The following is a 25,485-nucleotide window of genomic DNA, read 5'->3' on the forward strand; positions in this document are numbered from 1 at the left end:
AAAAGTTGTTAAATACTGAAATGCTAGGGAGGTTGATGTGTTTTTCATTTCCTTTTACTTTTGTAATATAAAGTTTTTTCTTTAATTGACTTAGAAATACAATTTTGGTTGGACCCTGGCCTCAAAATGTCCTTCTATATTAATAGCTTCTGTGGTCAGAAACTCTTCCAGGGAGGAAAATAGTTAGGCTCAGTTTCAAGCCACTAATTTATAGGTAGATTTTTCAAATACACTGTCTAGATTGAGACCTGCTTATAGTGAAATTTGTCATAGCATTAATAGTTTACTGTGATTATGAAAAGAGCATAGAGGGCTTGGTACCAGAAAATCTGGGTACAAGTACTTATTATTTTGATGGAGAGTAAATGACAAAAGACAACTGAAAGCCATTTTAATTTTAGCACACAGCTGTCAAAGAGTAAGCACTAACTACTTTTTTTATACTTTACTACCTGTATAAAAAAACAAATTCAAAATGTAAACAGTGTATTCTGCAGTTAAAAATAATAACAATAAAATGAACACCTGTGTACCAGCTTAAGAAAAAACATTACATTAATGTTGGTGAGAATGCAGCTGGTGCAGCCACTCTGGAAAACAGTATGACAGTTCCTCAAAAAATTAAAAATAGAACTACCCTACAACCCAGCAATTGCACTACTAGCTAATTTATCCAAAGGATACAAAATGCTGATTCAAAAAGGCACATGCACCCCAATGGTTATAGCAGTGCTGTCAACAATAGCCAAATTCTGGAAAGAGCCCAAATGTTCATTGACTGATGAATGGATAAAGAAGATGTGGTATATACATATATTGGAATTCTCGGCGATGAAAAAGAATGAAATCTTGCCATTTGCAATGTTGGGGATGGAACTAGAATGTACTGTGCTAAACTAAATAGCTCAGAGAAAGACAAATTCCATATGATTTCATTCATGTATGGAATTTAAGAAACACAATAGGTGAATATAGGGAAAGGGAAGGAAAAATAAGAAACAGAGAGGGAGGCAAACCATAAGAGACTCTTAAATACAAAGAAGAAACAGGGTTGCTGGAGGGGAGGTGGGTGGAGGGATGGGCTAAAAAGGTGATGGGCATTATGGAGGGTACTTATTGGGATGAGCACTGGGTATTATATGTGAGTGATGAATCACTGGGTTCTACCCCTTAAACCAGTACTACACTGTATGTTAACTAACTGGGTTTTAAATAAATACATTTTAAGAATTAAATTAAAAAATGAAAGAACATTACTAATATCTGTGGTCCTTTATGAGACTCCTCAGTTACAACCTCTTCCTTCCTCTACCAGAGGAAACTATGAAACTACATTTCATGTTAATCATTTTCTTTTTCTGTGTAATCATTTTACCACATATACATATATCCCTAAACAGTTTTGTTAATTATGACCTTTATAAAAAGTATCTTCTCTGTATCCTTCTATCATTTCCTTTTTTCTATTAACATTCTATTTTTGAGATTATCCATATCAATATATAAAGATATGGTCTATTAATTTTCACTATTACACAGAATTCCATTGTAGATATGTAACAATGTGGCTGTTCTATTGACAGTTATTATAGTTTATTCCTATCATAAACAATATCTTTGTGAACATTCTTGGACTTCTCACCTAGGAACACAGAGAGAGAATGCCTTAGGTATATGTAGAATTCCTTGGTTGTGGAGCCTGCTCACAGAATTACCTTGACTAGGTCGTGCTGAATTGTTTTCCCAGCTTTTACTCTAACCAGTAGTTTCCGTGAGTTCCCAAAGCTCTTTATCCTCATCTTTAATTGATATTGTCAGGCTTTTCAGTTTTTGCCAGTTGAATATATAAGTAATGGTATCTCAGTATGGTTTTAATGTGTGTGTTACTGTCAAATATTTGTTGAGTTCCTGCCATGCGTGCCAGACTCTTCTTTTCTCTGGACATGGAACACTGAACAGACTTTTATGGGGTCCTACATTTTAGGTTATGGAGGTTAGGAGAAAGGAGAGAAGGGAAGATAGAAAATGAATAGGTAAAATAATGAAGTGGTGATTAAGGGCTATAGAAACAAAAAGATAAAGTCTGGATGGGGAGTAGGAAGTTCAGGGGTGAGAGTAGGTAGTGATTTAAATAGGACAGTCAGGAAAGGCTTCATTGAGAAAGTGGTGTTTGCACAAAGACCTAATGGAAAGGACAGTACACACTAGTTGTTATCCTGGGAAAGAGCATTTCAGGCAGAGGAAAGAATAAATGCAAAAGCCTTTAGGGGGAGTATTTCTGATATGCCCAAGAACACTAAAGCAGAAGTGACTGGAGCAGAATGAGCCAGGGAATGGAGAGTAGTAGAAAATGAGGGCAGAAAGGTGGCCAAATCACAGAGGGTTTTGAGACCTCTGGATGGACTTTAGCTTTTACTCTAAATGAAATGTGAAATGGAAGTGATATGTCTAACAGTCCTTTGTCTTTTATAGGATTTTTGATAACAGTCCTTTGTCCTTCTTCAATATGAAACTCTTCCCCAGCCTCCACCCCTTGCCACACACTCTCTTGGAGGTTTATCTAATGAATAAAAGTTCTTGATTTTAATATTGCTAAGTCAGTCATTATAGTTAATGGTCTCCGTGTTTCATCTAAGTAATCCTTTTCTATACAGATGAGACTGATATTCATCTTTATTTTCTACTAAAGGTAGAAAGTTTTGATGTGTTTGACATTTAAGTCCTTGATTAATCAGGAATTGATGTTTTATATGATATAAGGTAGACATCCAGTTTCATCTTCTTCTACATGGATTTTTTTAAATGTTTATTTTTGAGAGAGTGTGAGCGGGGGAGGGGCAGAGAGAGAGAGGGGGGGGGGACAGAGGATCTGGAGCAGGCTCCACACTAACATCAGTGAGCCAGCTGCAGGGCTCAAACCCACAAACCATGAGATCATGACCTGAGCTGAAGGTGGACGCTCAACCAATTGAAGGTGGGCTCTCAACTAACTGAGCCCCTACATAGAGTTTTTTTTTATCCTGTTCCATTTATTAGATAATCTCTCCTTTTCCCCAATAATCTGACCTATCACCTCTGTCATGTACCAGAGTTTCAAAATTGCATGGATTTTGTCTATATTGAATATATTCTGCATAAACAAAACAAACAAACAAAACTGCCTGGATCTATTGCTGGGCTCTCTGTCTTATTAGTTAATCGGTCTATCCCTGGACTAGTACCACACTTCTTAAACTGGATAAAGAGTACAAATGACCCCCATATATACCCTGCCCCCCCAGAACAATTGGTTGAAGGCTCTTTGAAGAAAGCAAACTCTAACAACAACAACAAACCACTTGCGAGTACTGAAGTTTGCAGTATTTTCAGGACAGGGCCAAAATTCAGTTAAAGCAAGATGATGAAGAAAATGTTCAGAGACATAATAATTGAGTTTTTACTGTTAATGCACTGTTAATTCCAGAGATTTAGTGGTAGAGAGTGGAGGGAAGAAGAGATAGTGGCAGAAAAGTAGATGTATAGTTAACTTCTGAGATTAAGAACATGGGAGAGGGGCGCCTGGGTGGCGCAGTCGGTTAAGCGTCCGACTTCAGCCAGGTCACGATCTCGCGTTCCGTGAGTTCGAGCCCTGCGTCAGGCTCTGGGCTGATGGCTCGGAGCCTGGAGCCTGTTTCCGATTCTGTGTCTCCCTCTCTCTCTGCCCCTCCCCCGTTCATGCTCTGTCTCTCTCTGTCCCAAAAATAAATAAAAAAACGTTGAAAAAAAAATTAAAAAAAAAAAAAGAACATGGGAGATTAGGGGGGACCTGATGATTAGGGGCTTTTTGGGGTGACCAAAAATAGGGATAAAAAGCACAGAGATTATTCCTGGTGGGTTCAAGGCGGATTTTGGTGGTGAGGCTGTGAGTATTGAAGATTAGGGAAGGAGGGGTATCTACTTCTGTTGCCATGGATGCACCAAGGTAGTCCCCCTACTTAACCCCATTCTGGGGAGAGGCAAATTTACTGTGTATCACAAGACTCCCCCTTGACTCCTGTTGGCAATTACAGGTGAGGAAGCCAGTATAACTAAAGAACACACCATCTTAATTCCATGTCCCAGGGGCCCACTTCTGAACCCTGCTAGGAAAGGGTTGCCTTTCTCCACAGTGCTATCTTTTGTCCCTGGCTTTTAAGATACTTTAGTGTTCTAGGGTTTCATTTTGGTTTATCTAGATCATATTTTTGCTTGGTAGCTTTAATCTTGTGTAGAGTTAACAGGATACCCACAGTCTTGAAGATTATTATCTTTCATCGGTTCTGAAAACTTCTCAATCACTTTCTCTTAAAATATTGTGTTTTCCTCATGTTCTCTATTTTTTCCTTATGGAAATCCCATTTGATATGTGTGGTACCTTCTCATTCTATCTCTGATAACTCACATGTTCCATACTTTTGAACCTATGAAGCATGCTGGGTAATTGCTTCAGTTTGTCTTTCAGTTCATTCATTTTTTTTCTTTACCTCTGTATAGGCTGCTGTTTAACTTGGCTGTTGACTTTATTATTTCAGTTATATGTTTCATTTGAGGAAGTTTTGTTTCCAAATCTGTCTCATATTTTTGATAATCTTATCTTTTAATTTTCTCTTTTGTTTTTTTTTAATGTGCTGATTTCTTATTCTGTATCTGATAATTCCAAAATCTCTAGCTGTTATAGATCTGGTTTTTGTATTATTTTGTTTCTGCGGACTCTGGCTCATATTGGCTTTTTATTGTGATCTCATTGTTCTGGGATCCGTCTTTACCTATGGGAATTCTCAGGGGCCTGGGTCAAAAGTACTTCTTCAGAGAGTGCTTTAGAAAGTATTTGCCAGACGCCTAAGGGCACTTCCATTCCAAGACCAATTGAAACCAAATTTTTGGTTTGAGGTATTTGGGGCCACACAGATAGTGTGAATTCTAGCCACAAACCCATGGATTTGTAGGCTTGTGGTTATAAATTCTCTGGGGAAAAAAACATGTTTTTACTTCCCTTGTTCTGCTCAAAGCCAAAGCCCAAAAAGGCATGTATTCATTCCCTCTAAATTTTTGGAGGAGGGGCAGCACCCACTGAAGGTACCCTTAAGGATCCTGGCTTCGAGGTAGTGGTCTCTGATAGGAACTTCCACCATAATCAGACACTGAACATTGCCTCTTGCCTCCTTGGCTAGCAGCCCATTAAAACCCAAGATCCATGCTAGACCATAATGGATGGATGTATGTCCCCAAGGGAAAGTCCTTGCTTCTGAGCTAGTATAACATTTCTATTTGAGCTTTCTTATTGTGACTAGACTCCAAAAAATCCCCTTTGTTTCCTTACATCTTAGCCCTTCTTAAAAATTATGTATTAACTTTCTACCTTGTCTGTAAACATTACATGTAAAAAATAAGGGTAGAATAAACAGTTGTCATTCCTCTTTGCCATAAATTAAATAGCAAAATGGCTTCATCAGAGTTAGCCAGAATTTTATTCTGTTATTATTAGGACAGCTTGTTATTATATACATTGTGATTACAAACTACTTGAAAGGGGAAAAAAAAAAAACAAAAAAACAAAGTACAGACAAATACAGAAAACAATAGCTCCCTAATGAGGCCCAAATGTCTTGTATTTGAAGTCGGCTTTTTAAGAACATTCAATTCTAAGAAGTGAGGACAGCTTGGTTCATAATAAATTGAAAATACTTATAAATGGAAGGCATCACTCTTAAGGGAGAGTAAAAGATTTAGAAGAGCTTAGAGTATAAGCTCAAATTCAAGGCAAATGTAAAACAGTTGCTACCCACTGATAGTTTTTAGACATTCAGCAACAACAAAAAACATTAACATGTATTCATTCAGTACATACTTTTTAGGTATTTTCTATGGATACCTCATTGAATGCTTTGGGAGATACAGAATTAAATGTTATGGGAGAAGCCATTTCCAGTCCAAGTAGTTTATCTCTACCCTTTTATCCTTATTATCTTTATTATGTTGTTTCCACATAGTAGGTATAACCGTATTGTAACAGTATTAAGTGTGTACAAGGAGCATTTGTATCAGTTCTATCTGATTGATAATTCTTACTGTTTACTATTGTTCCCCGAACTAGTTATTTTACTTTTTAGTTTCACGCATTGTTGCCCTCTATCTATAGGTTGGGAACAAATTTGACTTGTTTATCCTTTCATTTGTACTTTTCTTTTAACAGACATTAGGTGTCTGTTTAGGTCCTCCACTAGCCACCAGGGTACTCTTGCGAGGCCAGGGGGGAAACAAGCTATGGTCTCTATCTTCATGAGGCTTGCAAGCTAGTAAAGGAGGCAGCCATTAATAATAATTTTAAAAATCACACAAGTATGAAGTTGCAACTGTGATAAATGGTATAGAATAAAAGAATATAGTACTGTAAGAATTTAAGAAAGAGGGATTTACAGAAGTTAAAAAAAAAGAAATTATGAACCAGATTCTGAACATGTTCTAAACAATTTCTTGTTCTGAACAAGTCTTAAACCAAGTTCAAAACATATCAAGTATTTACCTTTCTTATTTCAAAGGTTGATAGTTTGACTTATCCAGTATGCTTTAAGGATACCTAAGTACATAATCACTTGATTATTGTGGAGAAAAAAATACCACCGGGAAGATCCTCATTACTCACATGGACCAAGTATTCCTGTGACTTCTATTATATAAGTAAATGTGTTCTTCCCTCTGCCTACCCCATTGAGGATAACTGGCCCATTTGAACAGATACCTTTGATTTCAGTGTTCTTCAGGAGATGGCTGGTGGTTTTCCTCTAAAACCCTTATACACAGAATGAATTCCAAGTTGGGAGTTCTCTCTGATGGTGGTGGTGGTGGTGGTGGTGGTGGTGGTTAGTTACATTTTAAAAACTGCTTTTGGAATTACAACCATGAATAAAGATTGAATCATTAAATGTTCATAAGTATTCTCAATGGATCCTAAGTCCTCACTTAAATAAAAAGTGCCAGTTTCAGCCTATATCAGAAATCTTAAAATATGCATTTTGTTTTTATAAACAAAACCAACTATACTACCTACTTGAGTTAAGTTATTCATGTCCTGCCCCTTGAAGACTTTTCAAATATTTCAAATGAGTAAGGTCAGGAGAAATATATAGTCTTGTTTTAGTGGATTTTAAAAACATATTTGAAAGTATTTTTGTATATATGCAAACTACCAAAATAATTTTGAATGGATTGTACTTAAGTTATTGTCATAATTGAATCATCTGTTTGTGGCTGGCTTTGAAAGAGTTTTTTACCTCTTATTTGTAGGATTATTGAGTTATTTTTAACTAATTCAGCAGTCCTTGGCTATACACTTAAACTTTTTAAAAACAAATTTGTGCAAAACTAAAAACAGTTATAATGAAGTTGTTTTTTAGTCACATAGTGGCTTCTCTCAAATGAGGCTAAAACTGTCTGAAGAATGTTCTTGTGCATATGCCAAGAGGCTTCTGGGATGGACATATTTTTAAGAACCAGAGCATAAACAACTGTGATCTGTGGCAAGAGATATAAATGACCTCATGATGACAATGAGAACAAAGCATTTTTAAGTTATCATGGTGTTGTGTTCATTCACTGCAATGTGTTTGTCATTCTACTTAATACACATTTGGTGTATTAAGTGAGAGCCAGGCAAAAAAATTACAGACTGTATTGAACTGAAGATAACTATTTCTTTGTTGTTATAAACCAACTAAATATCAGAAAAAAAGTTTAAAATATTTTCTGAGAATAATATTTCATGAATTTTCTACAGCTATAGGTCCTTAAACACACATACCCAGACCACTTTGGGATAAAGGCTATTTATTTATATCCTAAAGTTTTGATTCATTTTCTGTTGGAGAGAATATGTTCCAAACTTACAAGATCAAACAGTTGGCTTGAAATAAGAATTCCTCCTTCAAGACAGATCAATTAAGTGTTTATTAAGTACTTACTATGTGTCTGGCACTATGTTAAATATTATGGAATACAAAAGAAGGTGACTTTAGCTGCCTTTGGTTTAGTTGGAAGAAAACTCTAAAGTAAAATAGATGTTATATAATCAAGTACCAAATAAAATAATATATAACTTCTCTGATACAAGTAATGAAATAGCCCTTCTTTTCAGAAATGACTTCTAATCATTGTTTAGAACAGTGGTTCTCAACTAGAGGTAATTTTGCTCCCAAGAAGACATTTGGCAATATCTGGAGACATTTTTATTTTCATGACTGAGGCTATTGGCATCTAATGGATAATGCAGAGATATTGATAAACATCCTTACAACTACAGGATAGTTCCTCACAACAAAGAATTATCTGGTCCAACATGACAGTAGTGCTGAAGTGAGGAATCCTGCTATAGAACCTACAAATGTCACAGTGCTAATAAGTTTTGAAGTTATGGGAGCTGGCCTCCTGTTTTCCTGTAGACCTCCACTGCACCTGTAAATGTTCTTTGCCTGAGACCCTTAGATCCTTATATAGAAATGACCTTTGAGTATCCATAAGCCCCTGAATGCTGTATGCAAGTGTTTCCAGTACAGTGTTTCAGAGAGAGATTCTATATCTTATCAAATTCTCAAGGTACCCATGTTCCAAAGAATGTTAAGACCCTACATGTGTAGTAGAAGTTCATAGTGATTGAGACACATCAAAACAATGTCCTAGTTACTTAAAAGAGACAATGGTACGGAGCTTTCCTCAGCATCATTCTAAGCATCACGTTAAGCTTCAGGGATCAAAATTAAACAATACTTTTTGGTGAAAAAAAAGTCTCTAAATATATTAATTTAATATTTTGGAATAATAAAATCTTTCTTAGTGTTTGAAGAAATTATACTATAATACCTTAAAGATTATTTAAACATCTTATTTAATAATACAATACTGTGCATGTAGAATTAGACTAGACTGATTGCATGTTAACCCACAGGCATAATATACAAACCTACTATTTTATTATTTGAAATCAACGTCTTTTGTCAGGATTTGTTGCTTTCTCCCAAATGAGGGTCCCAATTTACATTTCCTTAGTGCTGTGTATCTGTTGATTCAGTCAGAGATCTGGACATCATTTTGTACAGTACACATATCTCTTACAAATGGTTAAGTAAAGTGAATTGTATTTTTCTCATAAGAAACATCTTTGAATTGAGAGTTGTGGTTCTGATTTGGCATGCAATAAATCAGAGATCTTACCAGCAGTATCTCATAAAAACAAATCTACATAACCTTGAGTATGCATATAATTTAATACTTTTCTAAGTCATAGAAATTTGGAGATTAAGTCTTGGCTTAAAAGCCAAGGAAGGGACCTTAGAGATCATCTATTCCAGCTGTTTCAGGCTGTTCTTTGAGGCACAAGACCCAAAACACTACTTTTAGTTGTTATGTATTTGGACTTCTACCAGATATTTTCTTTGAGGGGGGGAAAAAAAGGTGTATGTGGGTGGGAGGGTTGCATGCTTCTGATCTAGACCAACTGCTCTTTGCAGATAAAGAAACTGAGACCCAAAGCTTTTGATTTTATTCATCCACTATATACATTTCTTTTCTCTGGGTCAGACCAGCATTTTAGATGTATCTGGCCATGGTATAGAGGATAGCCAAGCAATTACAGTCATGTAGCTTCCTAGCTGTACGTTCTTAGGCAAGTTGCTGAATGTTCTTAGTCTCAGTATACTTACCAGGAAAAAAAAAAAAAAAAAAGAATTGTTATATCCTTAGGATTGTTTTCACCTTAGAATTTAAAAAATATCTGGGAAGATGATCTGGATTGACCGTGACTCTCTTAAAAAGCATTTTGAATCATTCCACTAATATTTTTCTGAAATGAATATTGTGTCATCTAAATATTGAAGCTGCCTCCTCCCCCAAATTGAACCATGATGTCCAGAAAATACTGTAAAGTAAAACAAACATCTTTATTATCAAAGGTGACAACACCAGTAATCACATTTTCTTTACTTTGGCAGTAGTGAGGGTCTTCATGGATGGTAGGTCAGCCTCAGGGCTTTTTCTTCCCCACTTTCACTCCTGTCCAGATATTACATAAGCCTCGTAGAAACACAAGTTAGGTACTGCAGAATATAAGAAATAGAGATGAAGTATTTAGAGATGAAGTACAAGAGCAAATGACAGCATTGAAAGAGGTAAACCATACAAAGTGGAATCAGAACTTGGTGGTCCTTTTGATCTTAAGGATGTATTTCACAGAGTAGTTGAGAGATTATGAGAACTCTTTCCTCCTGGCCTATTTCAACAAGGATTGCCTTACTAATCAATTTTTGATAGTCACCTATAGTTACCAGGGAATGCAGTCTTTTTATTTGGGCAACAGAGCAATTAGATATAATTATGTTAAAGACCACTTACCATTTGCTATTAAAAGTGAATGATTAGTTGTATCCTGAGAAGATTTTGTTCCAGGATTTTTCTTAGAGTCTCAAAGCATTTAAGTATAGAGAAATAAAATTTAAACCTAAACAAAGGATTTTTCTTTAGTGGTTTGACTGCATATCAACTTGCTGGGTTTGCTTACTTATTTATTTTGGTTTGATTAAGTTTATTATTGTTTGTTATTAGGAAATAGCATTGATATGATTTGATCCTATATTACTCTGATTTTGGAGTTACATAATTCAGTATTGTATTTTATTTTGTTACTCTATTAAATATCTGTAAGTGATCTTTTTGGTAAATTATATTTTCAACTGAATGAAGATAATAACATTTTATTTTTTTATTTTATTTTTTTTTAAATACTTTTATTTTACCTAAGGACGAGGGAAGCTTCTTTTTGTAGAATATAGAACTATATCCAGCTAATGTATGAAAAGGGACAGCATAGAATTTAAAATAAGATAATAACATTTTAAACTGAACTCTATTTGTGTTTTTTCTTAGGTCTGAAAGAAAGTGCAGAAGAGATGGTGAGAAACAAACTGGAAGGAAAAGATAAACTGACCCCTTGGGAACAATTTTTAGAGAAAAAGAAAGAGAAGAAAAGACTGAAAAAGAAACAAAAGGTATCAATGATAATTTTGGGCAAATATTTATTGAACAACAATCATGTATCAGAAGATATCAGAAGATAGATAGCTAACCACTCACTAGAGTAGGCCATGTTATCACAATTTTAAGAAAGAGGAAAGGGAAAACCCAATAGCTTAAGTGTTTTCTACAAAGCTACATAATGAGGTACAAATCCTAATAAAAGCCCAGAGCCATTTTAACTACTGTGCTCTAGTATTTTACATTTACATGCTACCTAAATAAAATAAACAGCTTAATTGATACCTAGATATAAAACAGTTTGGTTCTGTTTCTATTTTTAAGAAAGAAATATGCATACAGATTCTTCTACTTGAGGATATATACACATAGAAATTTTTAACATGCATGAATTTTTTTCTACATTTGTGTTTCTCAACCTGAATTTTTCATTTTTCAGTATTAATCATATGAATCTTTTAACATCTTGTCATTAAATCCCTTTAATTAAGGCTATTTCCTCTGTGCTAATATGTTGTCTTGAAAAATCTGATTTGACTCCCATTATGGGGGGATAATATCTTTTCCACAGAGTCCTTAGTAACAGCAGAGACCACTTAATGGTTTTTGCTGCTAAAAATGCTCTATCTTGTCATTGAAATGTAGCATTCTAGCAGTACAGTTATTGCCTTAAGATAATATCAGTAATCACAGAATTTTGCAACTTTAGTAATCTTAAACGATTAGTTCTAGTCCAATCTTGATGCTTTATAGTTGTTGGAAATTAAGTGATTCATCTCCAGATACACAGCTTATTAATGGCCAAGCTGAGACCAGAATCCAGATCTCTCACTCCAGTGTCCTTTCCACTATACCGTATTCTCTAAATATACTACATAAGCTTGTGCTTTTGATGCAGATGTGACTTTCAGTGCTTGTGAAGATGGAACCCTGCAAAATTGAATGATGCACTGGAGGGACTTTTAATACTCCTCTATTTAGTCAGTGTTCCTGGAAATAGATAATACAATGAGGATAAAGGGTAAAAGCCCTGTCCCCCCTCTTCCTTAGAACTTCTTTTAAAACTAAGCAGGAGGGGTGCCTGGGTGGCGCAGTCGGTTGGGCGTCCAACTTCAGCCAGGTCACGATCTCGCGGTCCGTGAGTTCGAGCCCCGCGTCAGGCTCTGGGCTGATGGCTCAGAGCCTGGAGCCTGTTTCCGATTCTGTGTCTCCCTCTCTCTCTGCCCCTCCCCCGTTCATGCTCTGTCTCTCTCTGTCCCAAAAATAAATAAATGAAAAAAAAAAAAAAAAAAAAAAAAACTAAGCAGGAAGTAAAATATCTTCTAAATAGAATAATTTCACAAGTTATTAAGCCATCTGTGTACTGTAAAACTTACAACTGGGTCTTTTTGGGTCAATAAAGTAGTCTCTTGTTTCTGAGACCTTTAGTAGCTATTCTCTTTTATTTTCATTTGCTGGGCACTTTGAGCTTATCTTGTGCTTTTACTCTTTCCCTTCATTGGGCTAAGCCTGGACTCATTACTACCACTAAAAATATGTTTGTTGAGTGCCAGTTTGTTCTAGGCTCAGTGCTCTGTACTGGATCACTGCTGGATTCCAGCAGATCCCTTCCACCCACAGGTTCTCGTATACAGAGGAGTTTCAAGAATTTCCTTCATATTAAAAATATTTTGCCCCTTTTCCTCACTGTGGCTTCCATTTTGATGTTGAAAAATTATTACTGAAGAAATGAATACATGTTTATATGCAATAATTGATGCAGCTAAAGTTTAGATCTAAAATCAGTGATGTGAGTAGATAGGTAGTTATTCTATAATCTTTGTTAGAAAAATTTATTACTACTGAATCTACTTTAAGAGTTTGGTAAACAAAATTCATAGAATCTCTTGTTCTTAAAAGGATATTAATATCAAAATGAATACTTTTTAGGGCTTGGTGGGTCTTCTTCAGCATGGAAGATCATGTTTAACAGTATGTATTCTGAATATTTTTGTTAAAATGACTCACTTTGTAGATTCTTGGAAATAACCTCAATCTGGTTTGTCCGACCTCAGTTCACATGTCCTATTTATTATATAGGTTTGATTTTTTATTTAAGTATTCTAATTTAGTAGACTGTTGAAATTTGATTAGGAAAAATATTAACCAACACATTTGCTTAAAAATAGCCAAAGAGTTTTCAAGGGTGGATTATAGATAAAACAAAATAATTGTTAAAATTGGGTGATGAAAACAGGGGCTTCATTAAGCTGTCCTTACTGCTTTTGCATATGTTTTAATTTTCATAATAAAAAAAATCACTTTCTTGGGGCACCTGGGTGGTTCAGTCGGTTGAGCATCCGACTTTGGCTCAGGTCGTGATCTCACAGCTCGTGAGTTCGAGCCCTGCGTCGGGCTCTGTGCCGACAGCTCAGAGCCTGGAGCCTGCTTCGGATTCTATGTCTCCCTCTCTCTCTGCCCCTAACTCACTCGCATTCTGTCTCTGTCTCTCTCAAAAATAAATAAACATTAAAAAAAAATAAATTAAAAAAAATCACTTTCTTTAACCAGCAAATAAATTGTTATAAATAATTATTTACATGATAATCCACAATGTATAACTTCAAGCTGTTGATAGTCACTGCCATTTCTCAATTTTGTGAGAGATAAGGCCACATCTTTTCACTGATCACCCACATAAAAGTGTTCTTCTCTTTTGAATGTCTGTATCATTTCATTTTTGCTTCTTCTAGCACTTCCTATCTTGAACTGCTATTACTAATATATGTGTCTGTTTACGTGTCTAGCTTTTTTTTTATAGATTGTAAAATTTTTATTCATTTTAATTTTTTTAAATGTATTTATTTTTGAGAGTGTGAGTCAGGGAGGGACAGAAAGAGAGACAATCCCAAGCAGGCTCTTCACTGTCAGCACAGAGCTGAACACAGGGCTTGAACTCACAAACCATGAGATCATGACCTGAGCCAAAATCAAGAGTTGGACACTTAATCAACTGAGCCACCCAGGTGCCAGATTATAATTTTTTTAAAGACAGAAACCATGTATCTGATAACTTTCACTTTTCCCAACAACCCTACATAGCTTTATGCATTTATTAAATATTCCATAAATATTTATTTTTATCCATAAATATTTGTTGAAGAAACAAAAGAATGATCAGATAGGAGTTATTTTACAAATTAATTTTAAAAATTGGTTTCATTCTAGATTGAACTGTTTGATTTAAAAGAAATAAGATGTTGGGGTGCCTGGGTGGCTCAGTCGGTGGGCGTTCAACTTCAGCTCGGGTCATGGTCTTGCAGTTTGTGGGTTCGAGCCCCGTGTTGGGCTCTGTGCTGACAGCTCAGAGCCTGGAACCTGCTTCTGATTCTGTGTCTCCCTCTCTCTCTCCGCTCCTCCCCCACTCACACTCTGTCTCTCTCAAAAATAAACATTAAAAAAATAAAATTTAAAAAAAATAAAAATGAGATGTGATATATATATTTATGGATATATGTATATACACAAAGTGGAATATTAGTGATCAAAAAGAATGAAATCTTGCCATTTGCAACAACATGGATAGAATTAGAGTGTATTATGCTAAGTGAAATAAGTCAGAAGACAAATATATGATTTCACTCATGAGAATTTAAGAAACACAGCAGATGAACATAGGGGAAGGGAAAGACAAGATAAAAACAGAGAGGGAGGCAAACCATAAAAAACTTAAATACAGAGAACAAAGTGGGGGTTGCTGTGGGGGGATAGGCTAACTGGGTTGATGGGCATTAAGGGGGGCACTTTTTTGGATGAACACTGGGTGTTATATGTAAGTGATTAATTACTAAATTTTACTCTTGAAACCAGTACTACACTATAGGTTAACTAACTTGAATTTAAATTAAAAAAAAAAAATAGGGTACTTACATAAAAAAAGAAAAAGAAATGATAGGATTTTTCTTCATGGTCTTTGTAATAAACTGTATATATTTTTATATTCACCTTAAGGCTCTTGCTGAAGAGGCCAGTGAAGATGAACTTCCCTCTGATGTTGATCTGAATGACCCATACTTTGCCGAAGAAATTACAAAAATAGGTAAGCCAGCCCATATTTGAGTTTTTAATTGGAATTTAAAGAAAGGTGACATGGGTGGAAACAGTGTAAACTACTCATTCTCTTAAAATTCCTAGAATTTGTGTACCTCCTTTAGTGGCTTATAAGCAAGGTCTGTCCTTTGGGGTATAAACATCTATCTAGTTACAAAGGGTCAGCATACAAATAATTTCATTATAGGAGGCTTTGGTGATGTGATTGATTTAATGGTTTACTAGGGATCCCTTTTTTGGAAATATCCTTATAGACAGATTGACTATAAAAAGATGAGGGGAAAGGAAGTGATCTTCTTGTGTGCTTACACTGCTTTTCTATGACATATCTCTAGGTCTTTACAAAGACTGTGAAAAAGTGAAAGTGTGAAATAAATTTTTTTATGTGGATGTGTGTATAAATTTCTTAGAATTTTTACATGGTGTTGTAGCATGAAAGCTTTTCTGCTCAAATATACAAAAACATCTATGTTTCATTTATCCATTTTTACATTTATCCTGCTTCATCATTGTAGATGAAAGCCAGCTTCCTCCCCTTTTACCTTGGATCCCAGAACTATCTGGTATTTGATTTCCTGTATCCAAGGAGCTTTGTTTCCATTGTATATGCACTGCTCATTCTTTCCCTAATGCTTTCATTCTTACCTTTTGGTTATGTATAAATGTGTGTGGTAAGGTTCAGCCCATACATACACAAGTCAGTACAGAGACTACTATAAGCATTTTCCATTTGTTCTCATGCATTTTGCCTTTTTCCTGATCAGAATACCACACACATGAACTCCAAAAGGCTTACTCCTGGAGCAACTCCAAGCTGGCATTGTAAAGAGAAGGATTTTATGAAGTTTCCCTGCTTCTTGTCCCTGGTGACTAGTGGGCCAGAATAGTTCTCAACAGGAAAGTCAAAATTGCTCAAAATTATTTCCTGGTTGTTATAGCCTTTTAGCACTTGCATTTTTTTTTTTTTTTTTTTTTTTTATGAAAAAGGAGATCAAGATGAATAAAGTCTATTATAGGATGTCAGATTCTTAGGAATTGGAAAGGGAAATGGAAACTTAGCATATTCTGCTTTTTATCATACCTGAGCGGTCATTTCTAGAAGATGATGGATTTTAGCCTTATCCTCTGCTTTCAGAAAACCAAGTTTATAATGGAGAAATGCAAAGCATTATAGTTTCCTTGTTCTCATTCCAAAGTGCTTCATTTGGCATGTACAGTCTGGTCAGATTGTAGAACTCAGGGCAGGATTCAAAGAGTAAGTTAAATTGTTTGATGGCTTGGGGTGGCTTGTGTCTTGGAATCAGCACATGTAAATAGTGAATAAGCTCTCACTAAAGGTAGTAGCAGAAGTTCCAAGGAAAAGTGTAGATAAAATTTGTTTGCTTTCAATATACTTTTGATTTCAGAATAAATCCTAAGAGTAATTATTTGTATCTGGGCTTAAGTTGTTTCTTTAAAGGGAAAAGAAAAACAGAAAGGCTGAGAATTTTTTTTTTTTTTACATAAATTTTAGGACAAAAAAAATGTATCTTGCCATGTTTGTTTATTCATACTGTCAATAAATATTGCCGCCTCGGTGCTGGACACTGCTAGGCTAGAGATATAACAGTAATAATACAAGCATGGTTATGTTTCTTGAGAAGTCTGTGGTATTAAGGAAGTCATGCTAAACAGGTAAACAGATAAGAGTATTGTAAGAATATGATCAGTGTCTTAAAGAAAATAGGGTAAGAGTGCCTGGGTGGCTCCATCAGTTAAGTGTCTGACTCTTGATTTTGGCTCAGGTCATGATCTCACAGTTGTGGGTTTGAGCCCCACATGGGGCTCTGCACTTACAGCATTGAACCTGCTTGGGATTCTCTCTCCCTCTCTCTCTGCCCCTTCCCTGTTTTCTTTCTCTCTCTCTCTCCCCCCCCGCCCACCCCAAATAAACAAACTTTAAAGAAAATAGCGTAATATAGAGGATAAAACTGGGAGGAAGGAAGAGTAGCTTACTTTAGACAGAGAGGGGGGCCAAAAAAAAAAAAAAAAAAAGGCTTTTCCAAGGTGGTGACATTTGAATAAGACCTGTAGAATAAGAAGGAGTCAGGCATAAAGAACATTGCAAACAAGGGAAAAGTAGGTATACAGGCTGTGAGGTGAGAAAGAACTTGTGTTGGAGAAATTGAAAGACCCAATGTGACTGGAAAATGGTCAGAGGAGTTTGATAGGAGGCCAGGCTGGGACACAGGATCAACCCTGCATGGCCTTGTGTCATGGCAACACATTTTGATTTTACTCTCCTAACAGCAGGAAGCCACTGAAAGGTCTTTAAGCAAGAACATGACATGATCTGGTGTATATGTTGGTTCCTGTGAAGAGAACAGATTGAAGAAAAGGCATCAGTGAGAGCTGAGAGACCAGGCTTTTCAAGAGGTGATACTGGTTTAGGTAGCATGCCAGTAATGGAATTGGAAGGAGAAAAGTAAATGGAATTCTAGATATATTTTAGACATACACTTGTGGACTTACTTGAATAAGGAAGAAATTTAGCAGAACTAGATTTTTGTTTTGAGTCTCTAGAAGAATATTCTTCCATTTACTGAGTCAGGAAGGAATGTAAAAACAGTAGGTTTGGGTGGGAAGTAAGGTCAATAGTTCCATTTTGGGTATAATCACTTTGAGATGTATTAGGTTACATTTATAAAGAAGTCTTGGTGATCAGCCGAAAAGTCAGTGCAGATACAGACTTAGGAATCAATAGCATATAAATAGTATTTCAAACCATAGAACTGGAAGTTAAAAGCATTGGTAAGAGAGGAGGGTGCGTGATTGGGCTCTAGGTTGGGTAAAGCTTACATAAGGCACTATTACTCTGTCATACTGGAGAAGGTACTACTTGGAAGGTAGGGAGAAAGTTGAAGAAACTGAGAAGGAGCAGCTGTGGAATAGGAGGAAAAGCGTTAGTGTTTGGAAGGGTGTATAGTTCAAGCCCCATGGCTGAGCAGGACAGAGACATTTTAAGCCAGATGGACTTGGATACATTTGTAACACCTTTGCCCTTGGCAATCCCATAGAGCTAAACTTACATACTCTTCAAAATATGGAGGAATTGAGTTCATTGATTAATGCCAGACCTGATGTTTGGCTTGGGTTAGGAGCCAGTTGTGAGTACTAGAAATCTTTTCTCACTTTTCCTTCTGTTTTTCCCCTACACTATAAACTTGCTATAATTTTTTTCTAAACTACAAATTTGATATCAGATGAGAGGTTCAAAAATATGTACTTCTAGAATTAGTTAATAGTTAATTTTTTCTCTTAGAAATGAAATACGGTTGACCCTGAACAACATGGATTTGAACTGTGAATCCACTTATACGTGGATTTTTTTTTATAAATGTAGTACAGTACTGTAAATGTATTTTCTCTTATGATTTTCTTAATAACATTTTTTCTTTCCTCTAACTTTATCATAAAAATATAAATGTAGTAGGTACAAATATGCAAAATATGTGTTAATCGACTGTTTATGTTATTGGTAGGGTCTCTGGTTGACAGTAGGCTATTAGTAGTTAAGTTTTGTAGAAGTCAAAAGGCACAAATGGATTTTCAACCATGTGGGGGGTCAGTGCCCCTAACTTCTGTGTTGTTCAAGTATCAGCTGTATTGGAAAAATTTGTTTATTGCTGTCTAATTGCATAAACTCTTTAATAAGATTTTGTTTTTGAAGAAGTAGGAGAGAAATAAAATACATCACATGTAAATATACCCTATTAACATGTATCCTTTGTCTTGACAACCTAGATATTTGATAAACAATAAACCATCCTGAAAATCTAATAATATGGTATACATACTTGATTCATTCAAACAGTATGATGAGTGCTTATATCCTACTGCTTGCATATGTGGCTTGCAGTTTTAAAATGCTTTTATATGTACTCTGTCTTCTAATCCAAACTTCAGCCCACTTTATAGATGAGTAAATTGAAATTCAAAAAACATAGTTGAATTGCCCAAGGGCCAGTGGTAAATGGTAGAACTTGAGTTTAAATGGGCTCCCATTTTGTAACCCTATGAGTATGTTGTGAAGACCAAAGCCAGAGCCAAGGACCCATGTGTATAAGAAGTGGATATAGGGAACTGCTGGATTTCCCAGAAAAGCCAGAATGCCCAGGTCCAAAGGATGATTAACAATCTGTATCTGTTAATCTTGGAACTTGCTACAAAAACAGTGAATTGCAAGGGGGCTTTATCACTCCCTTCTGGTCAGTACTGAGACCGCATTTGCCCTCCAGTGAATTCTTTTAACTGTTTTCCTAAGAAGTACTCAGCTAAACCCTCTGGAGGAAGTTTTTTATGAGAACGCTTCTCAGACATTACAAGTAATAGAATATGAAATTTCCTTTACAGATATTCCTTGTACAGGTCAATTATTTTTACAACAAATCTTTTTCCATAGATGTATTCTGTTACATTTGTTGCTTAAAGAGATAGTAAGGATAGTAAGCCCCAGTAAGGATTGTTTAGATTTATTTTTTTAAGCCATTAACATCTGATTTTGAATCTCTGTCTATGTATTAGAATCATCCATATGTACTTTTTGCAGCAGTCCCAGGACATGTGGTTTTTTACTTGCCAGAAGATTTACTAAAAAATAAATACAACATTTCAGAACAGGGACTTTCATTTCCCTAGTACTCTTATCTAACTTAGGTCTGAAAACTTTCCAAGGAGAAAAAAAAAATGTTTAAAAAAATAAATAAATAAGATATGCTCTCTTAATATGATCTTGTTAACAGTGCAGAAAGGATTTCTACACATTATTTATCTTCTGACTAAACAGTTCAGGCCGGCAGAGTAAATTCTTTGTGAGCAAAAAAATTTTTATCATGCTAAAATTGGATATCATTTTTAACCCTTACCATTTTGGAGATTCTTTTTCCTCCTTTGCTACAATCTTTCTTTCAAGTTTATTTTTATTACTTTTCACCAGGTTGTTATAAAATCTGGAACAGTTAGTTGTGGGTTCTTTGAAATCATTTCCCACAGTTGTATATGAAGATCTTTATCTCCTTTATGTATTAATCATATACAGCCTGTTTTTTTCCTGCCACGGGATGATCTTCTGCGTACGTCACTTGTCCATTCACTTCAGAAGGAACTCTTGCCTTGAGAACATAGGAGCAGAAGTAAACTTAGGGTGTGGAAGTCAGACCCTAAGAAACTAGAACCCTGATGATATATATATAGATATAGATACACATTCTTTAAAATAGAGAAAATGTCATAATCTGAAAACAGATACCTCCATTTCCTGGAGAATATTTGAGATGGGAGCAATAAAGATTTTCACTTTAGGAAGAAGGGCTGTCTACAAATGTTTCTTCCTGGAAGTGTAGACAAATGTCTTGGTAGCACTGAGGGGTGAACCTAAACACTTTATGCTGGCGTTTTCTCTCAGCTGGGTATGGCTGCCGAAGTACAGCAGGGACTTAATACACACGGAGCAGTTTCTAAAGCCTCTCTCCACTTTAGGCTTTGCTTTTCTTATTATCCCTCATTAGCTGCAGTTATTCAACCATGTTACATTCTGTGAATTTTACTTTTTCACAACAAAATGCATTTTTTTTAATGTTAATTCATTTTTTGAGACAGAGACAGAGACAGAGTGAGAGTGGAGAAGGGGCAGAGAGAGAAGGAGACACAGTCCAAAGCAGGCTCTAAGCTGTCAGCACCGAGGCCAATGCAGCAACGTGCAGCTCAGACCCATGAACCATGAGATCATGACCTGAGCCAAAGTTGGACCCCTAAACAACAGAGCCACCCAGGCACCCCACAAAATGCATTTTTTTTTAAATTTTATTTTTAATTTTTTAAAATTTACATCCAAATTAGCATATAGTGCAACAGTGATTTCAGGAGTAGATTCCTTAGTGCCCCTTACCCATTTAGCCCATCTCCCCTCCCACAAGCCCTCCAGTAACTCTCAGTTTGTTCTCCATATTTATGAGTCTCTTCTGTTTGGTCCCTCTCCCTGTTTTTATATTACTTTTGTTTCCCTTCCCTTATGTTCATCTGTTTTGTCTCTTAAAGTCCTCATATGAGTAAAGTCATGTGATTTTTGTCTTTCTCTGACTAATTTCACTTAGCATAATACCCTCCAGTTCCATCCACGTAGTTGCAAATGGCAAGATTTCATTCTTTCTGATTGCCGAGTAATACTCCATTGTATATGCATATACCACATCTTCTTTATCCATTCATCCATCGATGGCCATTTGGGCTCTTTCCATACTTTGGCTATTGTTGATAGTGCCGCTATAAACATGGGGGTGCATGTGTCCCTTCAAAACAGCACACCTGTATCCCTTGGATAAATGCCTAGTAGTGCAATTGCTGGCCCGTAGGGTAGTTGTATTTTTAGTTTTTTGAGGAACCTCCATACTGTTTTCCAGAATGGCTGCACCAGCTTGCATTCCCACAAAATGCATTTTAAATGGAAAGAGTTGTTAGAAGGAGAATTATATTTGATAGTGAAGGAATATAGCTTAGTGATTAACATTAGAGAGCCTGAGCTGGACTGCTTAGGTTTAAATCATGGTTCCTTCACGTACTAAACTTGAGAGAATTACTTAAGCTCTCTGTGCTTTGGTTTCCTCATCCACAGAATGAAGATTATAACAAATAATAGAATCTACCTCAGCATTGTTGTGAGGATTAAATTAGTTAATATATATAAAGTGAAGAGAACAGTGCTGCTGCCTATCACAATAGTAAGTACTATGTAAGCTTAGAGACCATTGGTTTCTCTGCGTTGAGAGTGCAGAACACAGCTTAGCCAAAGAAGACCGTGTTCAGTAGTTCAGAGAAGATTGGCATCGTGTAATAACATTCTAGAGTAACAGAACATGTCTTTGTAGATTCTGAACTGTCTTATTCATTACACTAGTGTTTCATACTTTTGCACCCTGACACCCATTCCCTTTGTATCCCTCCTACTCCAAAGACCCAAAAAAGGAAGAAAAAATCAGGCATCAGCATGATCACCAAGGAGCCCAGGACATCTTATGTATGTGTAGTCAGACTATCATAACAGTAACAACAAGCATTTTATAGCACTGTGTGTTAGGTATTAACTGACCTCTTCATGTTTACTAGTTTATTTAGTCCTCACAGTAACCCTATGAAGTAGGTGCTATTATTATAATTGCCATTTTACAGATAAGGACACAGACCCACACTGCTTCAACCAAACTGTGGTACAGCCAGAATTTAAACCCAGGTCAACTGCTCCAGACTCAAGTGCCTTTATTTTTTTAAATTTTTTTTTTTCAACGTTTTTTATTTATTTTTGGGACACAGAGAGACAGAGCATGAACGCGGGAGGGGCAGAGAGAGAGGGAGACACAGAATCGGAAACAGGCTCCAGGCTCCGAGCCATCAGCCCAGAGCCTGACGCGGGGCTCGAACTCACGGACCGCGAGATCATGACCTGGCTGAAGTCGGACGCTTAACCGACTGCGCCACCCAGGCGCCCCTCAAGTGCCTTTAATTGCTGTTCATGACTACCTGTTACTCAGGACAAGAACATCTCATCTAACATCTTGTCTCCAGAAGTCCCTGAGTCCCTAGGAATATAAGCAGGGTACCAATAAGGAGCCATTATTACCATAAGTAGTTTTGCCCAAAAATAGCACTAGAAAGTTAACCGAAGATCAAATTTGTCTTCAGAGAATGAGTTTTGTTAAACTTTTACTGTGAAATTCTTAATGCAAAGATGAATTTTTCATTTTCCAGATGAGTTTTTTATATACAGAGTTTTAAGAGTTTATATACTAAAGTAACTTTTGTGTGTGTGTGATTTTTTCTGTTGTTCTTACACTAAAAATGTAAGCTCTGTTTAAGCTCAGATAACTATTCTCCTGGATATCTCTTAGGTGTTGTTTTCTTCCCCCGTAATGTTAAACTCTTTAATCTATCTGCATTATTTTCCTGTACATTGTAAGATGATGCTGCAACTCAATTTTTTTCCCCCAGAATAAAGCAAGTTGCCCAGCACCAGTTATTCAATAATCTCTTCTTTTTCCAGTGATGTATGGTGCTGCATTTTATTATATACTAAGCCATAACTGTTCTATTTCATGAATGGATGTTGAATTTTATCAAATGCATATTCTATACCTATTAAAATGATCTTATGGTTTTTCTTTTTTAGTTAATGATGTAATCATACATTACTTTCAGAAGAAATTCCTTCTTTATAATATTCAGTCACCCCATCCAGATGTATTTATTTCATTCACACCCATAGCCATCACTTAGTAATATTTTTTTACTTTCTTCAGTTTCTATACGTTTATTGATAAGATTATTCCTAGATATCTTGCATTTTTGTTCCTAGCATAGTCAGAATGTTATGAATAGTCTTACAGTTTTCCCCCCTTCTGTGTTGGTTTGTTGTGCCAGGTATAAAAGAAAAGAAAAAATCAGTGAAATCTACAAAAGATGGCATATCTCCAGTGGAAGAAGCTGAAATAGAAAGACAAAAGGTAAAACATCACTGTTACATGACTAGTGGATAATTGATATGTACAATTTAAATGAAGTTAGTTGTCTATATAAGTTTCTACTGTCCCTAAAAAAAAAATAACTTATAAAATAAAATATAAAAAATAAAAATATAATATAAAAGATAAAACTTATATAGCAATGGTATTTATAATTAAGTTATAAAACACATAATTAAGTATTTTAGCAGTGCAGTTTTTAAGTTTTACCAAACATTTTTCCAACTAGTACAAAGTTGAAATTTATCTCAAACCCAAAGCATGTCCTTTTTGATTAAAAGGAAAATAACTCATTATTAAAAATTCTTACTGTGGGACACCTGGGTGGCTCAGTTGGTTAAGCATCCGACTTTGGCTTATGTCATGATCTCGTGGTTCACGGGTTTGAACCCCACATCGGGCTCTGTGCTGACAGCTCAGAGCCTGGAGCCTGCTTTGGATTCTGTGTCTGTGTCTCTCTGCCCTTCTCCCACTCACTCTCTGGCTCTCTCCCTCTCTCTCTCTCAAAAATAAATAAACATTAAAAAAATTTTGGGGGGGCTCCTGGGTGGCTTGGTCAGTTACGTGACCAACTTCGGCTGAGGTCATGATCTCATGGTTCGTGGGTTCAAGCCCTGCGTTGGGCTCTATGCTGAACGCTTGCTTGAAGTCTGGAGCCTGCTTCAGATTCTGTGTCTCCTTCCCTTTCTGTCCCTCCCCCACTTGTGCTCTGTCTCACTGTCTCTCAAAAATAAATAAATGTTAAAAAAAAATTTTTTTAATAAAAAAATAAAAATTTTTTTAAATTCTTACTGTAAGACCAAAAATACTACTATTAAAACCTTGAAATAATATTGCCATAAGTTTTAATTCAATCCAGATCTGTCCTATAATTCAGACTGCTTTTATGTTGTCAAGTGCTAATTTCTCTCTTATTATGTAAACAACATAAATTTAATGTATAAAATTAAAGTTTTTCTTGAAAATGCAGTGACCCTTATGCTTCAGTGACTCCAAAGATCCATGGCACAGATTAGTATGTATTTTTGTTGAGGTAGGAATTGGAGTCAACAGTGTCCCTATGACTGATGTTCATGTCACTCCCTGGGAGTCAGCCTGACTGGTCACCTAAACTCTGCACCATAATGCATATTTTCTAACCTCCATTTATTGCACGTAACAGTAATGTTCATAGAGTAAAGGAACACAAAGAAAATCTTTTGTGGAAAATGGCTTTAAAAAAGAAAGCCAACTAAAGGTGCCAGTGATGAAAGTGAAAGGAAATTAAAGCCATTTAAGTGTTAGTATAGGAAAATTCACCAAAGCCTGACAGCATACTCTGTATTTTCTCTAGTACACATTTTCTCTAGTATTTACTCAGTTCCTCAAAGTTCATATTTAATCCCATGGTCGGTAGAAAATGCCACTGTTCAGTGGAAACAGACATATTAGATTTCAGAAGCAAATATTAAGATCCTGCCTTTATAGAAATGTATCAATATTGAAAAGTTAAAGGTAAAAAAAGCAAAAGAAAGAAGAAATACCTTGCTGTTAAAGCACATGTTTGGAAAGTGTAGTTTGTGTCACAAAATACTACACATTTGTTAGATTGAGTGTCATTACTTACAAAGACCAAAGTGATGGGGCTCCTGGGTGGCTCAGCTGGTTAAGTGCCCAACTTCAGCTGAGGTCATGATCTCACAGTTAGTGAGTTTGAGCCCCGCGTCAGGCTCTGTGCTGACAGCTCAGAGCCTGGAGCCTGCTTCAGATTCTGTGTCTCCCTCTCTCTCTGCCCCTCCCCTGTTCACACTCTGTCTATCTTTCTCAAAAA

The 25,485-nt window shown here is 36.0% G+C and overlaps 1 protein-coding gene across 2 annotated transcripts in view; it reads left to right on the plus strand.

Annotated features, from left to right (window-relative positions):
• The window catches only part of ESF1 (ESF1 nucleolar pre-rRNA processing protein), a 63,749-nt gene that overhangs the window by 36,170 nt on the left and 2,094 nt on the right, over positions 1-25,485 (plus strand). For both annotated transcript variants that reach the window (XM_078444278.2, XM_078444279.2), the window contains exons 10-12: positions 10,930-11,051; positions 15,028-15,115; positions 23,575-23,657. In XM_078444278.2, the coding sequence (XP_078300404.2) occupies positions 10,930-11,051; positions 15,028-15,115; positions 23,575-23,657 (293 nt within the window). The remainder of the gene's footprint in view (positions 1-10,929; positions 11,052-15,027; positions 15,116-23,574; positions 23,658-25,485) is intronic.

The sequence above is a fragment of the Panthera onca genome, chromosome A3, assembly GCF_046562875.1.
Source record: "Panthera onca isolate mPanOnc1 chromosome A3, mPanOnc1 haplotype 2, whole genome shotgun sequence".
In the NCBI taxonomy this organism is placed as follows: domain Eukaryota; kingdom Metazoa; phylum Chordata; class Mammalia; order Carnivora; family Felidae; genus Panthera; species Panthera onca.